Genomic DNA, 24,410 nt, shown 5'->3' on the forward strand with positions numbered 1-24,410 from the left:
GCAGGAACTGAATTCCGGGAGTGGAAAGGGAGTGCAGGAACTGGTTTCCGAGAGTGGAAAGAGTGCAGGAACTGAATTCCGGGAGTGGAAAGGGAGTACAGGAACTGAATTCCCGGAGTGGAAAGGGAGTGCAGGAACTGGATTCCGAGAGTGGAAAGAGTGCAGGAACTGAATTCCGGGAGTGGAAAGGGAGTACAGGAACTGAATTCCGGGAGTGGAAAGGGAGTGCAGGAACTGAATTCCCGGAGTGGAAAGGGAGTGCAGGAACTGAATTCCAGGAGTGGAAAGGGAGTACAGGAACTGAATTCCCGGAGTGGAAAGGGAGTGCAGGAACTGGATTCCGAGAGTGGAAAGAGTGCAGGAACTGAATTCCGGGAGTGGAAAGGGAGTACAGGAACTGAATTCCGGGAGTGGAAAGGGAGTGCAGGAACTGAATTCCCGGAGTGGAAAGGGAGTGCAGGAACTGAATTCCGGGAGTGGAAAGGGAGTGCAGGAACTGGATTCCGAGAGTGGAAAGGGAGTGCCTGAACCCCAGCATCAACCAATGGGAAGGGTGTGCGGGACCCGAAGTCCCAGTTAATGGGAGTGTTCCAAGTATCACTTGGCCATCCAGGTGACCAACCACTGCAATTTCCAAATTGTTGGAGAGAAAATAATCAGAGGTTCACTATAGACAGTATTAATAGGTGCTCCAAACAAGAGAAAATCTGCGGATGCTTGAAATCCGAGCAATACACACAAAATGCTGGAGGAACTCAGCAGGCCAGGCAGCATCTATGGAAAAAAGTACAGTCACCTACCATCCCACCAACCTCCATGTCTAGCACATAATTCTCCAAAATTCCAACAGGATCCCACTACCAAGTACATCTTTCCCTACCTCTGACTTTCTGCTTTCTGCAGGGATCGCTCCCTATGCAACTCCCTTGTCTATTCATCCTTCCCCACTGATCTCCCTCCTGGGACTTACCCTTGCAAGCTGAAGAAATGCACCACCTGCCCCTACATCTTCTCCCTCACTATCATTCAGGGCCCCAAACAGTCCTTCCAGATGAGGCGACACTTCACCTGTGAGTCTGTTGGGGTTATTTACTGTGTTCGGTGCTCCTGGTGTAGCCTTCTGTATATTGGTGAGACCCGGCGTAGATTGGGAAACACCTACGATCTGTCTGCCAGAACAAGCAGGATCTCCCAGTGGCCACCCATTTTAATTCCACTTCCCATTCCCATTCTGGTATGTCTATCCATGGCCTCCTCCACTGCTGTGATAAGGCCACATTCAGGTCGGAGGAACAACACATTATATTCTGTCTGGGTAGCCTCCAACCTGATGGCATGAACATCGACTTCTCAAACTTACAGTAACTTCCCTCCCTCTCCATTTCCCATCCCCTTGTCCCTCTTTCATATTATCTCTTCGTCTGCCCATTGCCTCCCTCTGGTGCTCCTTCCCACCTTTCTCTTTCTTCCATGTCTTTTTCACCAATCAACTTTCCAGCTCTTTACTGCATCCCTCCCCCTCCAATTTTACCTATTGCTTGTTGTTTTACTTTCCCCCTCTACCCCCTATTTTTCAAATCTACTCCTCAGCCCTTTTTCTCTAGTCCTGCTGAAGGGCTTCGGCCCAAAATGTCGACTGTACTTTTTTCTTAGGTGTTCCCTGGCCTATTAATAGGTGATGTTCAAATGAACCTAAGGGATTTCCTGCTTTCTTCAATTTTTTAATTGGTGTTCTGGCTAAAAGACACTTTCACTTTCAGAGTCAGATTCATTTATTTATCACATAAAACATATGGTGCAATGCACGGTTTGTGTTAACAACTAACGTAGCCAAGGCTAAGGACAGCTCTGAAGGGTTGCCGCACATTCTTGTGGAAACAGAGCATGCCCGCAATACTTGGTAGAACACAACAAAAATGGAACACCACGAGCAACAAAACAATAACAGCAAATCAAGCCCTTCCCTCCCTCACACACACGTGGTCCATCATCGACCTACAGGCCTCTGGGCTTTAGCCTTGGCTACAACTTCCAGACTTCCGATTGACCTTTGGGTATTAAGGGAGGGAAGTTTAGGGAAGACATCGGGGTAAGTTTTTTACACAGAGGGTTGTGGGTGCCTGGAATGACTTGCCAGGGATGGTGGTGGAAGCTAAAACATTAGGGGTATTTAAGAGCCTCTTGGACAGGCACATAGATGGAACAAAAACAGAGGGTTACCGGGTAGTGTGGGTTTAGTACGTTTTTAAAGGAATATATGGGTCGGCACAACATCGAGGGCCGAAGGGCCTGTACTGTGCTGTAGTATTCTACTGTCTGGTGTCTAGACACCGCAGTTTGAACTCAAGTGCACCGACTGACCAGCTTTACTGCCTCCTGCTGGCATGGACATGTAGTCAGCAACCATGGATGTCCATCAAAGCAGCTTAACTGATTCTATGACTTGTTCTCTGTCTGTTTTCCCTTGTGGTGCACAAGCTGCTGGACTTCCCAGAACTGGGATTGATTGGAACTATGACATATTCATCTTAATTGTAATGTACATTAAAGTTTTATTGAAGGAAAGGGAAAATGTGTTTCACCAGGAAAAGTTTTCATATGAAAAAAATCAAATAAAATATCTAAATGGAAAGAGGGGTAATTGACAGGAAAAATTCTAATGATAAATAAAATACTTGAAATTACTTGGCCAATGCTCGGAACATTACTTTGCTGATTACTAAATTTCATACAATCTTTATGTAAATTGTTAATTTCCCAAATTACTATGAAACTTAACAAAAATCAACACCAACTCACAGGGGGTGTTCGGCCATTTTAAAATTCTCTGAGGAGCAGATGGTGATAATACAGATGAAACAAAGTAACTGGTAATGATGGTCCCTAACCTTAAATCGTCTGACTGGCAATGGAACCAGGTGACGCCACTGATCTGCGTCACTGCAAGCTAATATGTTATCTGCAGTTCAAATCTCACATCCAGCTGATGCCACGTTTGAAAGATTCAGTGTTTTTGAATGGACTTTCACCCCATTTTCTGAGAGGTTTGTGCTGAGATTAGAAAGGCTGCAGAAAAACACAGCAAGGGGAAGCAATTGAACTATTGGTCTGGTACTCAGCTGCACTGTTAATATTTGACGGATGTTTAAAATTAGACCTCAGTGAAAATGAACTGAGGAAAATAAAGAAAAGTAGGAGTGGGAGGTGGAAGAGAAATATGGAAATTCCACCTTCCCCAGAACATCCTGGTGCAATTCTACACTGCCATCATAGAGAGTATCCTCACATCAGTCACTAACGTCTGGTTTGTGCAGCATCCACTCACAATATATGAAAACTACACTTAGCTAATGTACACTTTTTTAGATATTTACAAATTAGGTATTTTTTATGTGGCTTATTGCCAAATTATCCTTCTGTTTATCCACCTAATATGACAGATGCTCTCTTTCAGCTTAAACCATTTCAAAAAGGGTTGATAAACGGTTATTGAATTCACAAATAATATCTAATGATAAAATTAAACGTGCTTGGGAATCGGAATTTCAAGACTCTTTTTCAGATAATCAATGGATTAAAATTTTTCATTTGGTTAATAACTCATCTATTTGTGCCCGTCATTCCTTGATACAGGTCAAAGTAGTGCATCGGGCCCACATGTCAAAGGATATACCGGCGTGTATTTATTCCAATATTAGTCCTATTTGTGACAGATGTAACATTGAGCTGGCCACTTTAACTCATATGCACTGGTCTTGTATATGTTGGTCTAGATAACTTTTGGAGAGATGTTTTTAAAATGCTATCAAAAGACTCGGATCTGGATTTACAACCTAGTTTACTTAATGGCAATTTTTGGGATTATCCCATCGGAAGCAGGAAATATTCCTATTTCCACTCAACGTATGATAGCCTTTTCGACTTTATTGGCTAGTAGAGCCATTTTGTTGAAGTGGAAGGATTCTAATCCACCTTCTGCCTTTTTTTGGCTTTCCTCCATTATGTCCTGAGAAAATAAGAAGAAAATAATTAAGAGAAAATAAGAAGTCGGACATTTGATACATCCTTTAAGTTTGAGCAAATATGGCAACCTTTTATTTTATATTTTCATTTGATTTGATTTATTATTCTTCCAATTATTTCATTTTTTTGAAGTTTTAGATTTGATCAGAAGGTCTTTCCTTTTTTCTTGGTTGTATCCTCCGAATGGACTGCCCAGTGCCCCTTTTTTTTCCCTCTTTCGTTTAGTGTAGTGGGTTTTTTCTTCTTTATTTTAAATTTAAAGTTTTTTCCTCTCTTTATGAATTGATAAGAGGAGAATTAGCTGTCCTTTTTTTATTATATATTGCATATTTGCTTATTACTATGTATGATTATGATACTATCTATTTTATCTTTTGTTTATATTGTTGCTGATATATATTTGAGATAATTCTCCCCTTGTCTGTATATATGTTTTCTCAAAATCAATAAAAAGATTAGTAAAAAAAAGAAAACTACAGCAAACTGGTAGGTCAGCAGAAAAGGTCATTAGCTGCAGCCCACCATCACTGCAGGACTTGTATGTGTCCAGGACAAGGAAGTGGGCAGGAAAAGTCATTGTGGACACCACTCACTCTGCAAGCTGCCTTTTCCAAAAGCTCCCTTCTGGAATATGTTATAGGACTATTAAAACAAAAAACAAAAGAAAATCTGTGGAATTCTCTGCCACAGGAAACAGTTGAGGCCAGTTCATTGGCTATATTTAAGAGGGAGTTAGATATGGCCCTTGTGGCTAGGGGGATCAGGGGGTATGGAGGGAAGGCTGGGGCAGGGTTCTGAGTTGGATGATCAGCCATGATCATAATAAATGGCGGTGCAGGCTCGAAGGGCCGAATGGCCTACTCCTGCACCTATTTTCTATGTTTCTATGTTTCTATACCATTTTAAAAGCTTCTTCCTCCAGGAAGTTAATCTGATCAATCATTCTAGTCAGCTGCCCCAACCCCTCTATCTAATACCCCAGTCACCCCACTGCACTGTAAACACTTCAAACAACTTTGTATAATGCTGTTTACATTGTAAACACACACTGGTATTTATGCATTTGTGCATATTTTATTCCATATCTGTACTTAATTTTTATGAGTCTTTATAATTGTTGAGTGCTGTTCTTTTCTATGACTTGTTGCACTAACACAGCACAGCAAATTCCTAACACATGTAACTCTATGATATGTAGCAAATAAAGTTGGTCCTTGAAATGATCTGAAGTTCTTATTTTAAAAATTAAAGGGATTTGCCTGCTGGTCGCTGATGGAGTAACAACTCTCTGCTGGTGCTCCTGCTAGACGGGTTATTATACTACTATGACTACCAAGGCAGCTTTACGGGCTCAATTCAAAAGCTTACTGAGGAGTTTCAACAGTTCAGAAAAGAAGCGTTGGCTGATTCACAACAAATCAGCACTGAAATTAAACAAGTAGGTACGAAATTAGATGACATTCAGGCAACTGTAACCAAGCATGATAAGAAGATAAAGGAACATGAAGAGGTTATTACTTTACTGGACAAGAGAATGGATAATTTACAAAAGCTGTATGAAATACAATCCAAGTCCAACAAAATACTGAGACAGAAGATTATTGATTTGGAAACCAGAAGTAGGAGGAACAACTTACAAATCTTGGGACTTAAAGAGCAAACGGAAGGAGATAATCCTAAAGAATTCTTTGCAAACCTTTTGATGGAATTATTCCCTGATATTATAAAGTCTCTGCCTTTGATTGACTATGCTCACAGGTCACCTATCTACGGATTGACTTCAAAATCAAAACCAAGATCAGTCATTATATGTTTCCATGAATTTCAAATAAAGGACCGTCTGATTCATGATGCCCGTGGAAAACGTATGATTGACTACCAAGGTCAGAAGATTCATATTGTTGAAGATTTTTCATCAGAAGTTATGGCAGAACGTGTTAAGTTTAAAAAAGTTATGGCAGAGCTTTACAGCCAAAATTTTAAATCTTCTCTCCGTTTTCCAGCTCGACTGAGAATCACAATGGAAGATGGATCATTTAAATGGTTTTGTACGAAGGAGCAGGCGCAAGAATTTTTAGACTCAAAAAAATGACTGTATATATATATATATATATATATATATATATATATATATTGAATAGATTTACAAACTTGCAAAAATAGAAATACTGTATATTATAAAAATGACTGTTCAATATTTTTCAGTATGAATAATTGCTCTTTCTGTTTGATAAACCTGTCTAAGTTTTTTTTTACTGTATATTATTTAATCTTGGTTGGAACAGTAAATAACCTTGAATTCTTTGGAGCGGTTCCAACAGGCTTTCTAAGGGGATGTTTTCAGTGGGGGTAGATAGCGATTGTTCTTTGACTGATTTTCTCTCTTTGGGAGGAGGGAGGGGGATGGGGATGTGGAATTTTTTTTCTTGAAGCTGATTTGGGAATCTAGTCAATTCTGTTGCTTAGTTAATATATCTCAAGGTTTATTATTTGGGTTTAATATACATTTCTTTGATCGCTATTTTAACCTTTCTTATAAACAGTTTTTAAATGGATCAAAGTATTAATTTACTTAGTTTTAGCGTGAAAGGGCTAAATCACTCTGTGAAAAGAAATAAGATTTTTGCCTATATTAAAAAACTTAAGGCACCAATTGTTTTTCTTCAAGAAACCCATGTACGTAAGTGTGATAATTCACGCCTTTTTAATTGATGGAGAGGATTTCGTTTCCATACCTCGTTTCAGGCCAAAGCCACAGACACTTCAATCCTTATAGATAATAAAGTTCCCTTTGTTCAACATAAAGTAATTTAGTAATTTTTCAGAGTGTGCTCTAAACATACTGTATGCCAACATCAGTGAACTTGAGACCAGGTATCCGGAGGCTTTGCTCATTACAGCCGGGGACTTTAACCAGGCCAACCTCAGAAAGGCGCTGCCAAAGTTATACCAACATGTCTCCTGCCCCAATAGAGGCCCGATTATACTTGACCACTGCTACACAGCAGTCAAGGATGCCTACCGTTCCGTCCCACGACCTCACTTCTGAAAATCGGACCATCAGGCCGTACTCCTCCTCCCAGATTACAAACAGAAACTGAAGCGGAAGGTCACGGTGTCAAAAGTGGTGTCGCATTGGACGGAGGAAACGGATGAGGTCTTCCATGACTGCTTTGAATCGGTGGACTGGTTAATATCCAAGGACTCGGCAGCTAACCTCGATGAGTATGCCTCAGCTGTCACGGGCTATATTTGGAAATGCACGGAGGACTGTGTGTCTCGCAAGACGATCCGGGTATTCCCTAACCGGAAACCTTGGATGAATTATGAGGTCAAGTCCCTTTTGAAGGCTAGAGCTGCGGCTTTTAGGTCCGGGGATACCAGTCGCTACACGGAATTCAGGTGTGAACTCCGGAAATTCATTAAGGGTGCCAAGAGGCAATATTCCAAGTTGGAAGCCCAGGCTAACCAAAGGGATGCCAGTAGACTATGGCAGGGTCTAAATGAGATCACTGGGCGCAAAGAAAAGGCTGGGAATATCAATAACTGTGGCGCTTCTCTTCCTGATGAACTTAACCTATTCTACATAAGATTCGAACAGAAGAGGAGCATCCCACTCCCTCCAGATGAACCAGACCTGGTGGCATCGAGATTCATTGCCACCAAGGAGGACGTTAGAAGGGCCTTCCTGAGGATAAATCCAAGGAAGGCGATGGGCCCAGATGGCGTCCCAGGTTGGGTTCTCCGAGCCTGTGCAAGCGAGCTAGCTGGAGTGTTTGCTGACATCTTCAACTGCTCCTTGCTTCAGTCTAAGATCCCCTCGTGTTTTAAGAAGGCAACAATAATCCCAGTGCTGAAGAAGAGCAAGGTGGCATGCCTGAATGACTATCGATCTGTGGCTCTGATATCAATTGCTATGAAGTGCTTCGAGAGATTGGTTATGGCACACATCAACCACAGCCTACCGGTCAACCTCGACACTTCGCAATTCGCCTACCGGAGCAACAGGTCAACGGCAGATGTCATCTCTCTGGCCCTACATTCCTCCTTACAACACCTGGAGAATAAAGATGAATACGTAAGGCTCCTTTTCATTGACTACAGCTCTGCCTTTAATACCATCATGCCAAATAAACTGATTCCTAAGCTCTGGAACCTGGGCCTCAGCACTCAGATCTGCAGCTGGATCTTCAACTTCCTCACAGACAGGACCCAGGCTGTAAAAATAGGGGACAAGCTCTCCTCTACAATCACTCTGAGCACTGGTGCCCCACAAGGCTGTGTACTCAGCCCCCTGCTGTACTCACTGTACACCCATGATTGTGTAGCCAAGTTTCCATCAAACTCAATATATAAGTTTGCTGATGACACCACAATTGTAGGCCGTATCTCAGGTAATGATGAGTTTGAATACAGAGAGGAAATTAAGAACCTGGTGGCATGGTGCGAAGACAATAACCTATCTCTCAACGTCAGCAAGGAGTAGCGGACTGCACAACCCAATTTACATCAGTGGTGCGCAAGCGGAACAGGTCAAAAGCTTTAAGTTCCTCGGGGTCAATATCACAAATGACCTGACTTGGTCCAACCAAGCAGAGTTCACTGCCAAGAAGGCCCACCAGTGCCTTTACTTCCTGAGAAAACTAAAGAAATTTGGCCCGTCTCCTAAAACCCTCATTAATTTTTATAGATACACTGTAGAAAGCATTCTTCTAGGGTGCATCACAACCTGGTATGGAAGTTGTCCTGTCCAAGACTGAAAGAAGCTGCAGAAGATCGTGAACAGGGCGCAGCACATCACACAAACCAATCTTCCGTCCGTGGACTCACTTTACACCGCACGCTGTCAGAGCAGTGCTGCCAGGATAATCAAGGACACGACCCACCCAGCCAACACACTTTTCATCCCTCTTCCCTCTGGGAAAAGGCTCAGGAGCTTGAAGACTTGTACGGCCAGATTTGGGAACAGCTTCTTTCCATCTGTGATAAGACTGCTGAACAGATGCTGACCCGAATCTGGGCCGTATCCTCCAAATATCCGGACCTGCCTCTCGGTTTTTTTTGCACTACCTTACTTCCCATTTTTCTATCTTCTATTTATGATTTATAATTTAAAATTTTAATATTTACTCATTTAACTATTTTAAATATTTTTAATATTTAATATTTGTAATCCAGCGAGTGTGAAGCGCAGAATCAAATATCGCTGTGATGATTGTACGTTCTAGTACCAATTGTTTGGTGACAATAAAGTATAAAGTATAAAGTATAATTTCTGATACTAATGGGTGTTTGTTATAGTATCAGGGAAACTAAATAACAAACTAATGGTATTTGCCAAAGTATATGCTCCGAATATAGATGACCCAGGCTTCTTTGAGTGTTTTTTTTTCATTTTTGCCAGATCTAAGTCTGTACTCATTGGTGATGGGTGTAGACTTTAATTGTTGCTTAGATCCAGCTTTAGATCGTTCATCTTCTAAACTAATGATACCAAATAAATCAGCTGTGTTTATTAAATCTTTTTTAATGAAATGTGGTATTGTTGATGCTTGGCGTTTTTTTATCCAGTAGACAAGGAATATTCGTTTTCTCTCACATCCATCATACATATTCCAGGATTGTTTTTTTTATTGCTAGCGAAATGATTCCATCAGTTTGATCCTGTGAATATAAACAGATTGCTGTTTCAGAGCACGCTCCTGTGCTCCTTTCTTTAAATCTCCTTGGTCTTCTTCAAACAAATAGGTTTTGACAATTTAATTTAACTTTGTTATCTGATAAAGATTTTTTAAAAAGTTTTTGGAGAGACAAATTACTCTTAAAGAGAATACATTAGAAGAGACTTCTAGTCTTATCAGATGGGATGCCTTTAAGGCGTATATTGGAGGACAAATTATTTCTTATACTTGCAAGTATTAAGAAAAAAGCTAATGAAGAGAGAAGTGATTTAGCTAATCAGCTGAAGCAATTAGACCAAGAGTATGTCTTGGCTCCAGAACCTGCCTTATATAAAAGACATGTTGAAACTAAAACTAAATATGACCTTTTAACCTATCCAATTGAAACCCAACTCCTAAAAGATTAAAGTCAATTTTATATTCATGGAGATAAAACAGGTAAATTATTGGCAGATCAGATTAAACCTTTATAGCTAAACGGCAGATTAAAGAAATATGCAAAGCTATTGGTGATAGGACGACTGATTATTTAGAAATAAATGATACTTTTAGAGAATTTTATTCTAAACTCTATAGTTCTGAATCTTCTAAGGATAACACTGCAATGAACAATTTTTTAAACCAACTAAATATTCCTACAATTTCTGCTGACAACAGAAAGTTGTTGGAACAACCTATTTCTTTTGAGGAAATTGTTGAGGCTGTGTGCTCATTACATTTGAGGAAAGCTCTGGGTCCAGATGGATTTTCTGGAGAGTTTTACAAGATCTTTTCCTCATTGCTTCTACCTCATTTATGTTCAGTTTTTTTGGATTCATTCAAGTCGGGCAGACTCCCTCAATCTTTTTGTGAAGCTTTCATTTCACTTATTCTTAAAAAGAATAAGGATCCAACTGAATGCTCTTCTTATAGACCAATTTCTTTACTTAATGTTGATACTAAGATCCTATCTAAAGTTTTGGCCCATAGGATTGAAAATATTTTACCATCTGTCATTTCTGATAACCAAACTGGATTTATCAAAAATCGATATTCTCACTTTAATATTCATCGGTTATTAAATGTTATTTATTCTCCTTCTAACATGATATCGGAATGTGTGGTATCCCTGGATGCTGAGAAAGCTTTCGACAGAGTTGAATGGAATTATTTATTTAAAACTTTAGAAAAATTCAATTTTGGACCCGTTTTCATTCAATGGATTAAATTACTTTATTTAGCTCCTTCTGCTGGGGTTATCACTAATTCTCATAATTCCAAATCATTTAAGCTTCAACGTGGCACTAGACAAGGCTGTTCATTACGTGATGTGTTGTCATATTTAAATTTAGAGGAGATTCAATGTTCAATTTATGAATCTAGCCAAGACTTTCAAACATTGTGCGGACCTTTTTTGAATTATTTTCAAAACCTTTGATTTGCTGTTAAAGCACAGATGATGACGAATAATTTTTTTTTCCTTTTTTTCTTTACTAATCAGCTTCGGTCTTGGTAGTGGGTTAGATTTTTTCTTATTTAATAAAATCAGTATATCTCAATGTTACGAATTAATCAATTTGTATGAATATAGGGTAAGGAGTCTTTATATGCAATTTAGTATAATGTATTGATTTTTTTTTCTTGTACTCTGTATTCTTTTATGTAAAATTAGTAATAAAAATATTGGAAAAGAACAATTAAAGTAGTGCAGGTATTGTTGAATTGACAGGCAGGGACTGGGCCCGAGACTGGATAACGAACCGACGTTTGCCCAAATTAAGCGCAGAGACAGATTAAAAAGATTAAAGTGTGGAGACTGAGGGTGAAGGACAAACTGTTGTTCAGATCCCTACTCCATGTCTTACTTGCCTCAGTGCTGAGGCCTGCAGCCATCGGCTTCTGGACAGGCTTCACTTGCCTCAATTCTGAACTGGCTCCATGGCTGTGGCCTCTGTGGTTCGTGGTCTGCATATTATTTGATTATTTTTTTCATTGCTTGCAAGTTTTTTTTGCACATTAGACAGTTGATAGTCTTTGTGGGTTTTTTTTGTGAATTGTGTTTGTTTTGAGGCTGCCTGCAAGAAGAGGAATCTCAAGGTTGTATATGGTATACATACTTCAGTAAGAAATGTACTTTCAACTTTTGAAATCCATTTCATTTTGTAACTATCTTTCACAGATTATGCAGGAGACACCCCTCCCTCCCTCCATTTCACCTGTGGGATATCAGTGTGTACATAACTAGAGAAAACTGTCACAGTTACATAGATCACAGCAACTGCTGCAGAGATTAAAACTCTGCAATTAAAAAAAATCTACTTTTTTTAAAATTGTGCATTATAGTCACAAACAAATTTACTTTACATCTCTAGCTGTCCACAGAAGATACTGGAAAACTTGCTTCAAATAGTGTACGGTGGAGAGAATATTGATTGGCTGCTTCACAACCTGGTATAGAAACACCAATACCCTTGAACAGAAAATCCTATGAAAAGTAGTGGATACAGCCCAGTCCATTACAGGTAGGGTCCTCCCCACTATTGAGCACATCTACAAGGAGCAGTGTCTCAGGAAACCAGCATCCATCATCAAGGACCTTCTCTCCACCACCCAGGTAATGGTCTCTTCTCACTGCTGCCATACAGGAGACTCAGGACTTGCACCACCAGGTTCAGGAACAGTTATTACCCCTCAACTATCAGGCTCTTGAACTGGAGGGTATATGGTCACTCATCTGCAAACTATGGACTCACTTGCAAGGAACCTTCAACTCAAGTTCTCGATATTTATTGATTACAGTATTATTTATTTGTTTATTATTTTGTTTCTTTTTCTTTTTGTATTTGGATAGTTTGTTGTCTTTTGCACACTTTGCCCACCTTGCATGCAGTTTTTCAGTGATTCTATTGTGTCTATCGTGAATGCCTGCAAGAAAATGAATTTCAGGGTGGTATATGGCAACACATATGTCCTTTGATAATAAATTTACTTTATTTGCCACTGATTTAGTAGGATGTAGGGTGAAGGAAGCCTCACTCCAGACATCAGTGTTTCCAAAAAAATAAGCAACATTTTCTACCCAGCAAAAGGATACACCCAGAGGTATCCAGAAGGGGATTGGTGTACACAAGGGAGATTGATGGTTTGTCCTAGTACCAGCCATCATCCATCTCTCCTGTTTTGTAGGAATAAACAGTCAACATTTAAGGCCAACACGCAAGATCTTGATGAAGGGTCTCAGCCTGAAACATTGGCTATTTATTCCTCTGCATCGATGCTGCCTGACCTGCTGAGTTCTTCTAGCATTTTGCATTTGTGTCACTTAAACTAGGTTGTGGCCAAATACACTTAATCACCACTTTATTAGCTACCTGATAAAGTGGTCACTGAGTGTGTGTTCATAGTTTTCTGCTGCTGTAGCCCATCGACTTCAAGGTTTGATGTGTTGTATGTTCAGAGATGCTCAGTTGCACACCACTGTTGTAACACTTGAGTTACTGTTGCCTTCCTGTCATTCTCCTCTGACCTCTGTCATCAACAAGGCATTTCTGCCCACAGAACTGCCCGTCACTGGATTTTGTTTTTTGTTTTTTGCACTATTCTCTGTAAACTCTAGGGACTGTTGTGTGTGAAAATCCCAAGGGATCAGTGGTTTTTGAGATACTCAAAGCACCCCATCTGGCACCAACAATCATTCCAGTCAAAATCACTTAGATCACATTTCTCTCTCATTCTGATATTGGGTCTGAACATTGAGTTGCTGCCACTTGATTGGCTAATTAGATATTTGCAATAACAAGGTGTACAGGTGTACCTAATTAAAGTGGCCAGAGTACAATGTCAAATAATTAACATCATTGAGCTTTTGTTTGTGTTGTGCAAGGCAAATCAACTGTTCATTCCCCTCTTTTGATGTTGCCTGACCTGCTCAGTTCCTCCAGCATTTTTGTGTGTTGATTGAATTTATATATTTAAAGAAACAGTCGTGATAGGGATCAACAAGTTTGACAAGGCTGATGGGTTTTGGGAATGAAGGTCATGGAGGTAAAATTGCAAAATGACAGAACAAGAAAGACAAATTAATAGCACAAATAAAGAAAAAATATTTCAGTCCAGCAGTTATTTCTTGAAATAGTTGAAGGGTGACTAGATATCACAGGGTATTGTGGAAAAACAGAAAATGCTACTGCATCACAGCTCCAGAGAATAGAAACATAGAAACATAGAAAATAGGTGCAGGAGTAGGCCATTCGGCCCTTTGAGCCTGCACTGCCATTTATTATGATCATGGCTGACCATCCAACTCAGAACCCTGTACCAGTCTTCCCTCCATACCCCCTGATCCCCGTAGCCACAAGGGCCATATCTAACTCCCTCTTAAATATAGCCAATGTACTGGCCTCAACTGCTTCCCGTGGCAGAGAATTCCACAGATTCACCACTCTCTGAGTGAAGAAGTTTTTCCTAATCTCGGTCCTAAAAGGCTTCCCCTTTATCCTCAAACTGTGACCCCTTGTTCTGGACTTCCCCAACATCGGGAACAATCTTCCTGCATCTAGCCTGTCCAACCCCTTTAGGATTTTATACGTTTCAATCAGATCCCCCCTCAATCTTCTAAATTCCAACGAGTACAAGCCTAGTTCATCCAGTCTTTCTTCATATGAAAGTCCTGCCATCCCAGGAATCAATCTGGTGAACCTTCTTTGTACTCCCTCTATGGCAAGGATGTCTTTCCTCAGATTAGGGGACCAAAACTGCACACAATACTCCAGGTGTGGTCTCACCAAGGCCTTGTACAACTGCAGCAGTACCTCCCTGCTCCTGTACTCGAATCCTCTCACTATAAATGCCAGCATACCATTCGCCTTTTTCACCGCCTGCTGTACCTGCATGCCCACTTTCAATGACTGGTGTATAATGACACCCAGGTCTCGTTGCACCTCCCCTTTTCCTAATCGGCCACCATTCAGATAATAATCTGTTTTCCTATTTTTGCCACCAAAGTGGATAACTTCACATTTATCCACATTAAATTGCATCTGCCATGAATTTGCCCACTTACCCAACCTATCCAAGTCACTCTGCATCCTCTTAGCATCCTCCTCACAGCTAACACTGCCACCCAGCTCCGTGTCATCCGCAAACTTGGAGATGCTGCATTTAATTCCCTCATCCAAGTCATTAATATATATTGTAAACAACTGGGGTCCCAGCACTGAGCCTTGCGGTACCCCACTAGTCACCGCCTGCCATTCTGAAATGTTCCCGTTTATTCCCACTCTTTGCTTCCTGTCTGCTAACCAATTCTCCATCCACATCAATACCTTACCCCCAATACCATGTGCTTTAAGTTTGCACACTAATCTCCTGTGTGGGACCTTGTCAAAAGCCTTTTGAAAATCCAAATATACCACATCCACTGGTTCTCCCCTATCCGCTCTACTAGTTACATCCTCAAAAAATTCAATGAGATTCGTCAGACATGATTTTCCCTTCACAAATCCATGTTGACTTTGTCCGATCATTTCACCGCTTTCCAAATGTGCTGTTATCACATCTTTGATAACTGACTCCAGCAGTTTCCCCACCACTGACGTTAGGCTAACCGGTCTATAATTCCCCGGTTTCTCTCTCCCTCCTTTTTTAAAAAGTGGGGTTACATTAGCCACCCTCCAATCCTCAGGAACTAGTCCAGAATCTAACGAGTTTTGAAAAATTATCACTAATGCATCCACTATTTCTTGGGCTACTTCCTTAAGCACTCTAGGATGCAGACCATCTGGCCCTGGGGATTTATCTGCCTTCAATCCCTTCAATTTACCTAACACCACCTCCCTACTAACAAGTATTTCGCTCAGTTCCTCCATCTCACTGGACCCTCTGTCCCCTACTATTTCTGGAATATTATTTATGTCCTCCTTAGTGAAGACAGAACCAAAGTAATTATTCAATTGGTCTGCCATGTCCTTGCTCCCCATAATCAATTCACCTGTTTCTGCCTGTAGGGGACCTACATTTGTCTTTACCAGTCTTTTCCTTTTTACATACCTATAAAAGCTTTTACAGTCAGTTTTTATGTTCCCTACCAGTTTTCTCTCATAATCTTTTTTCCCCTTCCTAATTAAGCCCTTTGTCCTCCTCTGCTGAACTCTGAATTTCTCCCAGTCCTCAGGTGAGCCACTTTCTCTGGCTAATTTGTATGCTGCTTCTTTGGGATTGATACTATCCCTAATTTCTCTTGTCAGCCACGGGTGCACTACCTTCCTTGATTTATTCTTTTGCCAAACTGGGATGAACAATTGTTGTAGTTCATCCATGCAACCTTTAAATGTTTGCCATTGCATATCCACCGTCAATCCTTTAAGTGTCATTTGCCAGTCTATCTTAGCTAATTCACGTCTCATAACTTCAAAGTTACCCCTCTTTAAGTTCAGAACCTTTGTTTCTGAATTAACTATGTCACTCTCCATCTTAATGAAGAATTCCACCATATTATGGTCACTCTTACCCAAAGGGCCTCTCACGACAAGATTGCTAATTAACCCTTCCTCATTGCTCAAAACCCAGTCCAGAGTAGCCTGCTCTCTAGTTGGTTCCTCGACATGTTGGTTCAAAAAACCCATCCCGCATACATTCCAAGAAATCCTCTTCCTCAGCACCTTTACCAATTTGGTTCACCCAATCTACATGTAGATTGAAGTCACCCATTATAACTGCTGCTCCTTTATTGCACACATTTCTAATTTCCTGTTTAATACCATCTCCGACCTCACTACTACTGTTAGGTGGCCTGTACACAACTCCCACCAGCGTCTTCTGCCCCTTAGTGTTACGCAGCTCTACCCATATCCATTCCACATCTTCCCGGCTTATGTCCTTCCTTTCTATTGCGCTAGTCTCTTCTTTAACCAGCAACGCCACCCCACCTTCCCTTCCTTCATGTCTATCCCTCCTGAATATTGAATATCCCTGAACGTTGAGCTCCCATCCTTGGTCACCCTGGAGCCATGTCTCTGTGATCCCAACTATATCATAATCATTAATAACAATCTGCACTTTCAATTCATCCACCTTATTACGAATGCGCCTTGCATTGACACACAAAGCCTTCAGGCGCTCTTTTACAACTCTCTTAGCCCTTATACAATTATGTTGAAAAGTGGCCCTTTTTAATGCTTGCCCTGGATTTGTCGGCCTATCACTTTTACTCTTCTCCTTAGTACTTTTTGCTTCTACCTTCACTTTACACCCCTCTGTCTCTCTGCACTGGTTCCCATCCCCCTGTTGTGAACTAACCTCCTCACGCCTAGCCTCTTTAATTTGATTCCCACCCCCCAACCATTCTAGTTTAAAGTCACCTCAGTAGCCCTCGCTAATCTCCCTGCCAGGATATTGGTCCCCCTAGGATTCAAGTGTAACCCGTCCTTTTTGTACAGGTCACGCCTGCGCCAAAAGAGGTCCCAATGATCCAAAAACTTGAATCCCTGCCCCCTGCTCCAATCCCTCAGCCACGCATTTATCCTCCACCTCATCGCTTCCTACTCTCACTGTCGCGTGGCACAGGCAGTAATCCCGAGATTACTACCTTTGTGGTCCTTTTTCTCAACTCCCTTCCTAGCTCCCTATATTCTCCTTTCAGGACCTCATCCCTTTTCCTACCTATGTCATTGGTACCTATATGTACCACGACCTCTGGCTCCTCACCCTCCCACTTCAGGATATCTTGGACACGATCAGAAATATCCCGGACCCTGGCACCAGGGAGGCAGACTACCATCCGGGTCTCTGGACTGCGTCCACAGAATCGCCTCTCTGACCCCCTTACTATCAAGTCCCCTATCACAACTGCCCTCCTCTTCCTTGCCCTACCCTTCTGAGCTACAGGGCCAGACTCTGTGCCGGAGGCACGGCCACTGTCGCTTCCCCTGGGTAAGCTGTCCCCCCCTACAGTACTCAAACAGGAGTACCTATTGTTAAGGGGTACAGCCATCGGGGTACTCCCTATTACCTGACTCTTCCCCTTCCCCCTCCTAACCGTGACCCACTTGTCTGCCTCCCGTGGCCCTGGTGTGACCACCTGCCTGCAACTCCTCTCTATCACCTCCTCACTCTCCCTGACCAGACGAAGGTCATCGAGCTGCAGCTTCAGTTCCATAACGCGGTCCCTTAGGAGCTGCATCTCGATGCACTTGGTGCAGATGTAGATGTCCGGGAGGTTTGGAGACTCCAGGGCCTCCCACATCCGACACCGAGAACAGCAAACTGCCCTCACCCTCATACTGCCCCTCTCCTCAAATAACAACAGAAAATAAATACCAAACCCTCTTCGACTCGCCCGTTTCCACCTAAGCCCGTTGAGCCGAAGCCCTTAAGCCTTCACTCTGCTCCCGGCTCACTCCGCCGCCCGCAAATGACGCTGCCCGCTCTATGAGGCTCTGCTCCTTTTAAATCTGCCGCGCTGCACAGCCCGACGTCACACGCCTGCGCAGTCCCGCCTCTCAGAACGCCGTTGGAGAAAAAAAATAACGAAAATTTCAAAAATATCTTTCTCGGCACTCTCACTCAGTCTCTCAGACTCCTTCTTCGAATGCAGTTCAACCCTGAGCTTGGCTGCTTTCCATGTGGAATTTCTGCATCCTCTTGCAAACACAAGTCATCTCTGACATCCCAAAACCATGCTGATAGATTACTTGGCAAATGCAAATTATCTCTTAGTGTAGGTTAACAGCAAAAAGAATCCAAGGGGGAGCAAATGGGCACGAGAGTAACAAGTTCCAAACAAAGTGGGTACATAAGGAATGTGAAAAGAGGCGCGGGGAAGAGGGGGTTGGTAAATTGGATTAATGGTTTGCTCTCTTGGGTCAAATAATCTCATAACAACACAGAAGGATATAAGTGCTGTAGCCCAGAAAATCTAGATGCAAAATCATTACTCCTAGAGGAAAGAAATAAAACGGATAGAAAATTCGCCTGGGCATTGTGTACAGCTCCTCTTGGCAATAATCTGTGTTGGTCAGTGCATCAAATCGCAAAGAGTGATGAATCATTGTGAATGCTTAGTGTCTGGATACATAATGGAAAACTGCACTCTTCAAGAAGGGAGAGAGGCAGAAGAAAGGAAATTTATAGGCCAGTTACCCAATTTCAGTGGTTGGGAAGATGTTGCAGTCCATTATTCAGTCAGTCAGTGGGTGCCGTCCCGAATCCGGGGTTGGTGGCTATGCACCTCCATCTCCTTTGATCTTGCGACAGCACCGAGTACAGTCTCCTCCAGTTTGTTCTTGCTGGCCGCCTTGGCACCGCCTGCTGTCGAACTCGCGCCCGAGGCCCTGTCGGCCTCCAGCCGCGGCTGCTTCTTCGAGCTTGGCCCTTCCTTGGGCAGGTCCAGGCACACGGCGCAGCGCCCAAGTTCATGATACCTCTTCTAACTAGGTGCATAGCATACAATTCGTAACTACGTGGTGAGGCTTTAATCTCTTCCACGGAAGATGGCTGTTGGCTCACAAGGAGATCATCCCCCCTTTGTCAGGTCTTGTTTTTTTTAGTCCTGCTGGGTGTCCTCACTCCCTCAGTCCATTATTAAGGGAAGTTTATCAAGAGTACATGGTGGCACATGATAAAATAGGTCAAAGTCAGCATGGTTTCCTTAAGAAAAAATATTGCCTGACAAATCTGTTGGAGTTCTTTGAGGAAATAATAGGCAGGATAGACAAATGAGATTTAGAGGCTGCTTAACAAGAGCCCATGATATTACAGGAAAGATACTAGCATACTTAGATTGGCTGACTGGCAGGAGGCAATAAGTGGGAATAAAGGGGGCCTTTTCTGGTTGGCTGCCAGTGTTGGGACCACTTCTTTTCAGGTTATATGCAAATAATTTGGATGACAGAATTGATGGCTTTGTGGCCAGGTTTGTGGATGATGTGAAAATGGGTGGACGGGCAGCTAGTGTTGAGGAAGCTGGGAGGCTGCAGAGGGATTTGACAGAATGGGAGAACGCACAAAGTAGAAAATGGAATATAGCGTAGGGAAGTGTACGGTCATGCACCTTGTTATAAAGAATAAATAGTTTTATAAACTGAGAAAATTCAAAAATCAAAGGTGCAAGGAGACTTGGGTGTCCCCGTGTAGGATTCCCTTAAGGTTAACTTGCAGGTTGAGTTGGTAGTAAGGAAGGCAAATGCAATGTCAATATACATTTTGAGAGGACTGGAACATAAGAGCAAGAATGCATTGTTGAGGCTTTATAAGGCACTTGGATCATTGTGAGCAGTTTTGGGTCCCTTATCTAAGAAAAGATGTGTTGGCATTAGAGAGGGGCCAGAGGAGGAGTATGAGAATGATTTTTGAATGTAAGAGTTAATGTATGAGTCGTGTTTAATGGCTCTGGGCCTGTACTCACTAGAGTTTAGAAGAACGATGGGGGATCTCACTGAAACCTATCATATATTGATAGACCTGGAAGATGTTTCCTATAATGAGGGAGTCTAGACTAGAGGGCACAGACTCAGAATAGGATGCCCATTTAGAACAGAGATGAGGAAGAACTTTTTAAGCCAGTAAGTAGTGAGTCTATGGAATTCATTGCTATAGATGGCTGTGGAGGCAAGTATTTAAGGCAGAGGTTAATAGTTTCTTGATCAGTCAGCATATCAAATGGTATGGGGAGAAGATATCATAATCGGATGCTAAATGAACGGAATCAGGGGTATGGGATAAGGGCAGGGAGATGGAGGGATATGCAACCATGACTTTCCTGAACAGTGCAGAAGTTGGTACAGGGTATATATCCTACTGGTGCTCCCCCTTTCTTCTCTTATGTCATAAAGGCTTATTATTTCTTAAGTTATTTATGGTAATATTACTTTATTTTGTGTTTGAGCTGCATAGATTGTGCTGTGTACCTTGGTCTGGATTTGGCAGTGTACAATAAACTTGAAATTGAATTTCTCATTTCCTACTTCCAGCTTTTCTACCCCTACTCCTGCCCTAACTCAAAATCTCCCCATCCCTTTGTAACAAAATAGAATACCCTGCCAGCAACAACTCTGCCATGACAACAGTACAACTGACTACAGAAGCTTTGTGACTGGTTATCAAATTTATCCATATTATCCTTTGGCCTTAAAAGATACTGATTCAGCACTTCAACAGCAAACTCAACTGTCTTAGAGGAAACGAGGAAAGCAGCAAGATTATTCTTAGGAAGGCAAGAGTAACAGAGGGAAAGCAAAATTATAATTTTATGTAATTTATAGTTTTTAAAAATATATTGCACCATACTGCTGCCATAAAACAATAAATGCCAGTGATATTAAACCTGATTTTGATTTGGAAAGTGAGGATAATAGTCATTGAGACAAACAACAGATATGAGCTGAATGGTCAGAGGAAAAAAATGGTGCAGGAGTTACCATGGGGTGGCCTAACTCCAAATACATTGAATATAGTCTTTCACCCCTCCAACAACACACCAGGCACCTGAGCAAGAGAAAGTGGGTGATGAGAGAGGTGCAGTTCAGGGACAAGGGAAAAATTAGAGGGACAGGGAAATAGAAGATCGATGAGTACTGAGCAACACCACACTTAATCCACTGGGAGAAGAAATAAGCACACTGTATTTGCTCTAGACATTTATTAATAAGTCATATTACACCCATCCTGTAAATACACAATTCAGGGAATTTAACTCGCAAGCTAGTACAAAAAAAAAAGCAACACATGCCTGTGGGATTGGCATGTACTCAGTCACCTTACAAAATGCAAACAAAAACACTTGTAGTTTTGTTACAGATGGTCAAGATAACACCGCTAGTTTTAAAATCCAGTTCAGAATGCCTGGGGAAAATGATACAAAAACAAATCTGAACAGGTTCTCATTTACAAATGGTACTCCAGTGAACATTATAAGTATCCCATTGAAGGCACATGGTAACTGAGCTGCATCACTTATGTGTTGTCACCACATATTCAATATCAGAGTTTAACAACAGATAAAGGTGCTGAACTACAGTGTGATCAGGTTGTTTTGATTCCTTACACATTTATGGCTAAAACACTCTTACAGCTAGCAGTATTTCAGCAGACTGTTATCAGACAAATCCAGAAAAGGTGAGAGAGAAAACAAAATTATATAACTTTCTCTCTGAACTTCTTGAGAAGCCGTCAAATATCACCCACTTGCTCATTAGTATCATTTGCGTGTCCAGATTTTAGTTGACCCAAGAATTCTATTCTGAAAATCCAGCCCAATGACACGTGGAGTGCTTACTACCACTCTCTGAGCTCCTTCAGGTACTTGTATCTTTGCTGCTAGCGAGTTGCTGTGCTGGTTCGGTTCTCCCTGGGAGGAGGAATTAGAATACCCTGCTTGGAAGTATCCACCTTGCATTTTGAGAAGCAACCCACAGAGACAAACAGATTGGGGAGTTACTGATTTATCACAATGGATGAGTGATGAAGGGGAGGGATAGTAAACATAATAATCACACCACAATTAAACATGCACTGGCACTCCCTCCTGGTTAAACTTTAGGAAGTGGTATCACTGCACTAAAGTGAAGGGATGATCAGAATGCCATTGTCCTTAATGAGAAACAGCTACATCTGTTCACAGCATCCAAGCATTGACTGGTGCAGTGTGGCCTATTGACCAGCAGTAACCACATTATCAAACCAAACTCCCTCACCTCCACTCCTGAGTCCCTCAACAATCCTAATAAACTGACTGAAATGATTAATTGAATTGCTACAAAAGTAAGCTAGTTCTGACAGTTCTTTTACCCTTTCAGAAACCAAGTATAACCACTAATACACAGTGATGAATCACCCCTCTGGAGGGGCTGACTGACATGAAGAACTCTGACTGTAGGCGTTTTCTATATTAATACAGCAGATGGAGTTTTTAATTGGGGCAGGGGGAACTGCGTCTGTGGAAGAAACTGGAGAGATTTAATTGTCGCTTAAGTGCCTGGTTTAATGTTCTGGAAAACAGCCTTTCAGTTATGATGCATTCAGTTTTTAAACCAATGGAAGCTGTGGTTGTAATTTCTGATCCGTTACTACAGAAAGCACTGTAAATCTTACCGCAAATTAACCAGGCCTTCAATATGGTGCTGGAACAGTGCTGTGTAGCTTAGCTGCACGAAGTTGTGAAAATTTAAATGACGTGACTGCACGTTTTACTTGAGTTACACCTGCCTGGCATAACTGCAGAATGGTCTGCTCTGTGCCAGCCCATGCTCCTGACCAGGGTCGAGAATGCAAGGCATCTGACACAAGACAACACCTCCATCTCAACTACCACAAAACTTCCATTCCTGATAGGTCTATAGGAATCAGCAAGCACCACCCTCCGAGTGGACAACATAAAAGCTTACAAAGACATCAATGCACTCTTTAACCTGGCTGCTCGCAGTAGCAGCGTGATCTGCTTGAACTCTGTAAACTAGCCCTGTGTTCCAGTTTGAAATTCACTCCCCACACACAGCCCAAGCCTGAAAGGGAAAATTCAACAACTTAACTGAGTGGTGCCTTCAGCTAAATTGAAGAATCCCGACATGCCTACTTTACACTCTACTGAATACTGCAAGGGAACACTGCACTGTTCATAAGTGAACATGCAGCAGATGCCAATGGAACTAAAACTCAACATTTAAGCAGTAACTTGACAACAAAAAAAACCCAAAAAATATACTGTTGTTATAACCTGTCTGAAAAATAACCCACGTTAATGGGATCAACGGAGTAGCTGGATGATCTGAGCACCAGAACTTCTCAATCTGTGTTGTGAATGATGGTCTCATCCGTGGGATATACTGAATATTTCACAACTACAGCATTTTAAGACATTTAAATAATTAAGACACAGACAATTATTAAACATATTAAAAATTTGCTTTTAATTACATGGAAACACAAACTAAAGGTAATTCCTCAGGAGGTCATGAGCACTACCATCTGAATTCATTATCCTCCTTTTTCCCAGCGTCCACAGTATAAAAATATTGAACAGATTACATTACATCATCTACTTCAGTTTTCTACAGTTTAGAGGCCAATATAGACGGAAACAAATGCTTGTCTCTCAAGCAGCTTTGCAATCATCAGGGTGTGTACATCGTACTGAATAAAGTAGAAAAGAAAAAGCCAATAAATTTCTTAATAGTAACATGATCGATATAACACATATGTTTGTATGGAGCCTTGAAGCTCACACCCTAGAAATTTATTATGTTCTACTAAACCTGAACACATCACAAGTGGAGCACAGGAAACAAGCAGTTTAAGATATTAACTGAACGTAAGTTTCAGGTATGGTATATAAAATGATTCAGACGTTTGGTACTTAAGTGCCTGTGACTTCCCATCCACCTATCAATTACTTTATATGTTAAGAATTATTGAACTCACACTATTGTACATTTCCTTTCTGGCAAAAACACTTGGAAAAAAAACACTCCCAGTTTAGGGTACTGTACATGCTGGTGCCAGAACTACCATCTCCCTCTTGCTTTTTGCACTAGCCTTCAAATATTGTTTTAATTAGCTATGTGAAATTCTGTAGCTTCAGTGACTGCTTAGTAGTTGCTCTAAGTGAGGCAAATTATTTCTATTGGGAACACACATTTAAAGGAGCCAGGCATGGTGGAAACCAACTGCCTGATTCTGAGCCTTAAACGACTATTCATATCCTCTGGCAAACTGCATGGTATCAAAGGACCAGCC

The 24,410-nt window shown here is 41.5% G+C and overlaps 1 protein-coding gene across 4 annotated transcripts in view; it reads right to left on the minus strand.

The window, feature by feature from the left end:
- Positions 1–21,313: 21,313 nt before the first annotated feature.
- patz1 (POZ/BTB and AT hook containing zinc finger 1) overlaps positions 21,314–24,410 on the minus strand; it is a 67,908-nt gene continuing 64,811 nt past the window's right edge. For all 4 annotated transcript variants that reach the window (XM_072243770.1, XM_072243764.1, XM_072243768.1 and 1 more), the window contains one exon: positions 21,314–23,807. In XM_072243770.1, the coding sequence (XP_072099871.1) occupies positions 23,789–23,807 (19 nt within the window). In that variant the 3' untranslated portion in view covers positions 21,314–23,788. The remainder of the gene's footprint in view (positions 23,808–24,410) is intronic.

This window comes from Mobula birostris, chromosome 25, assembly GCF_030028105.1.
Source record: "Mobula birostris isolate sMobBir1 chromosome 25, sMobBir1.hap1, whole genome shotgun sequence".
NCBI lineage: Eukaryota > Metazoa > Chordata > Chondrichthyes > Myliobatiformes > Myliobatidae > Mobula > Mobula birostris.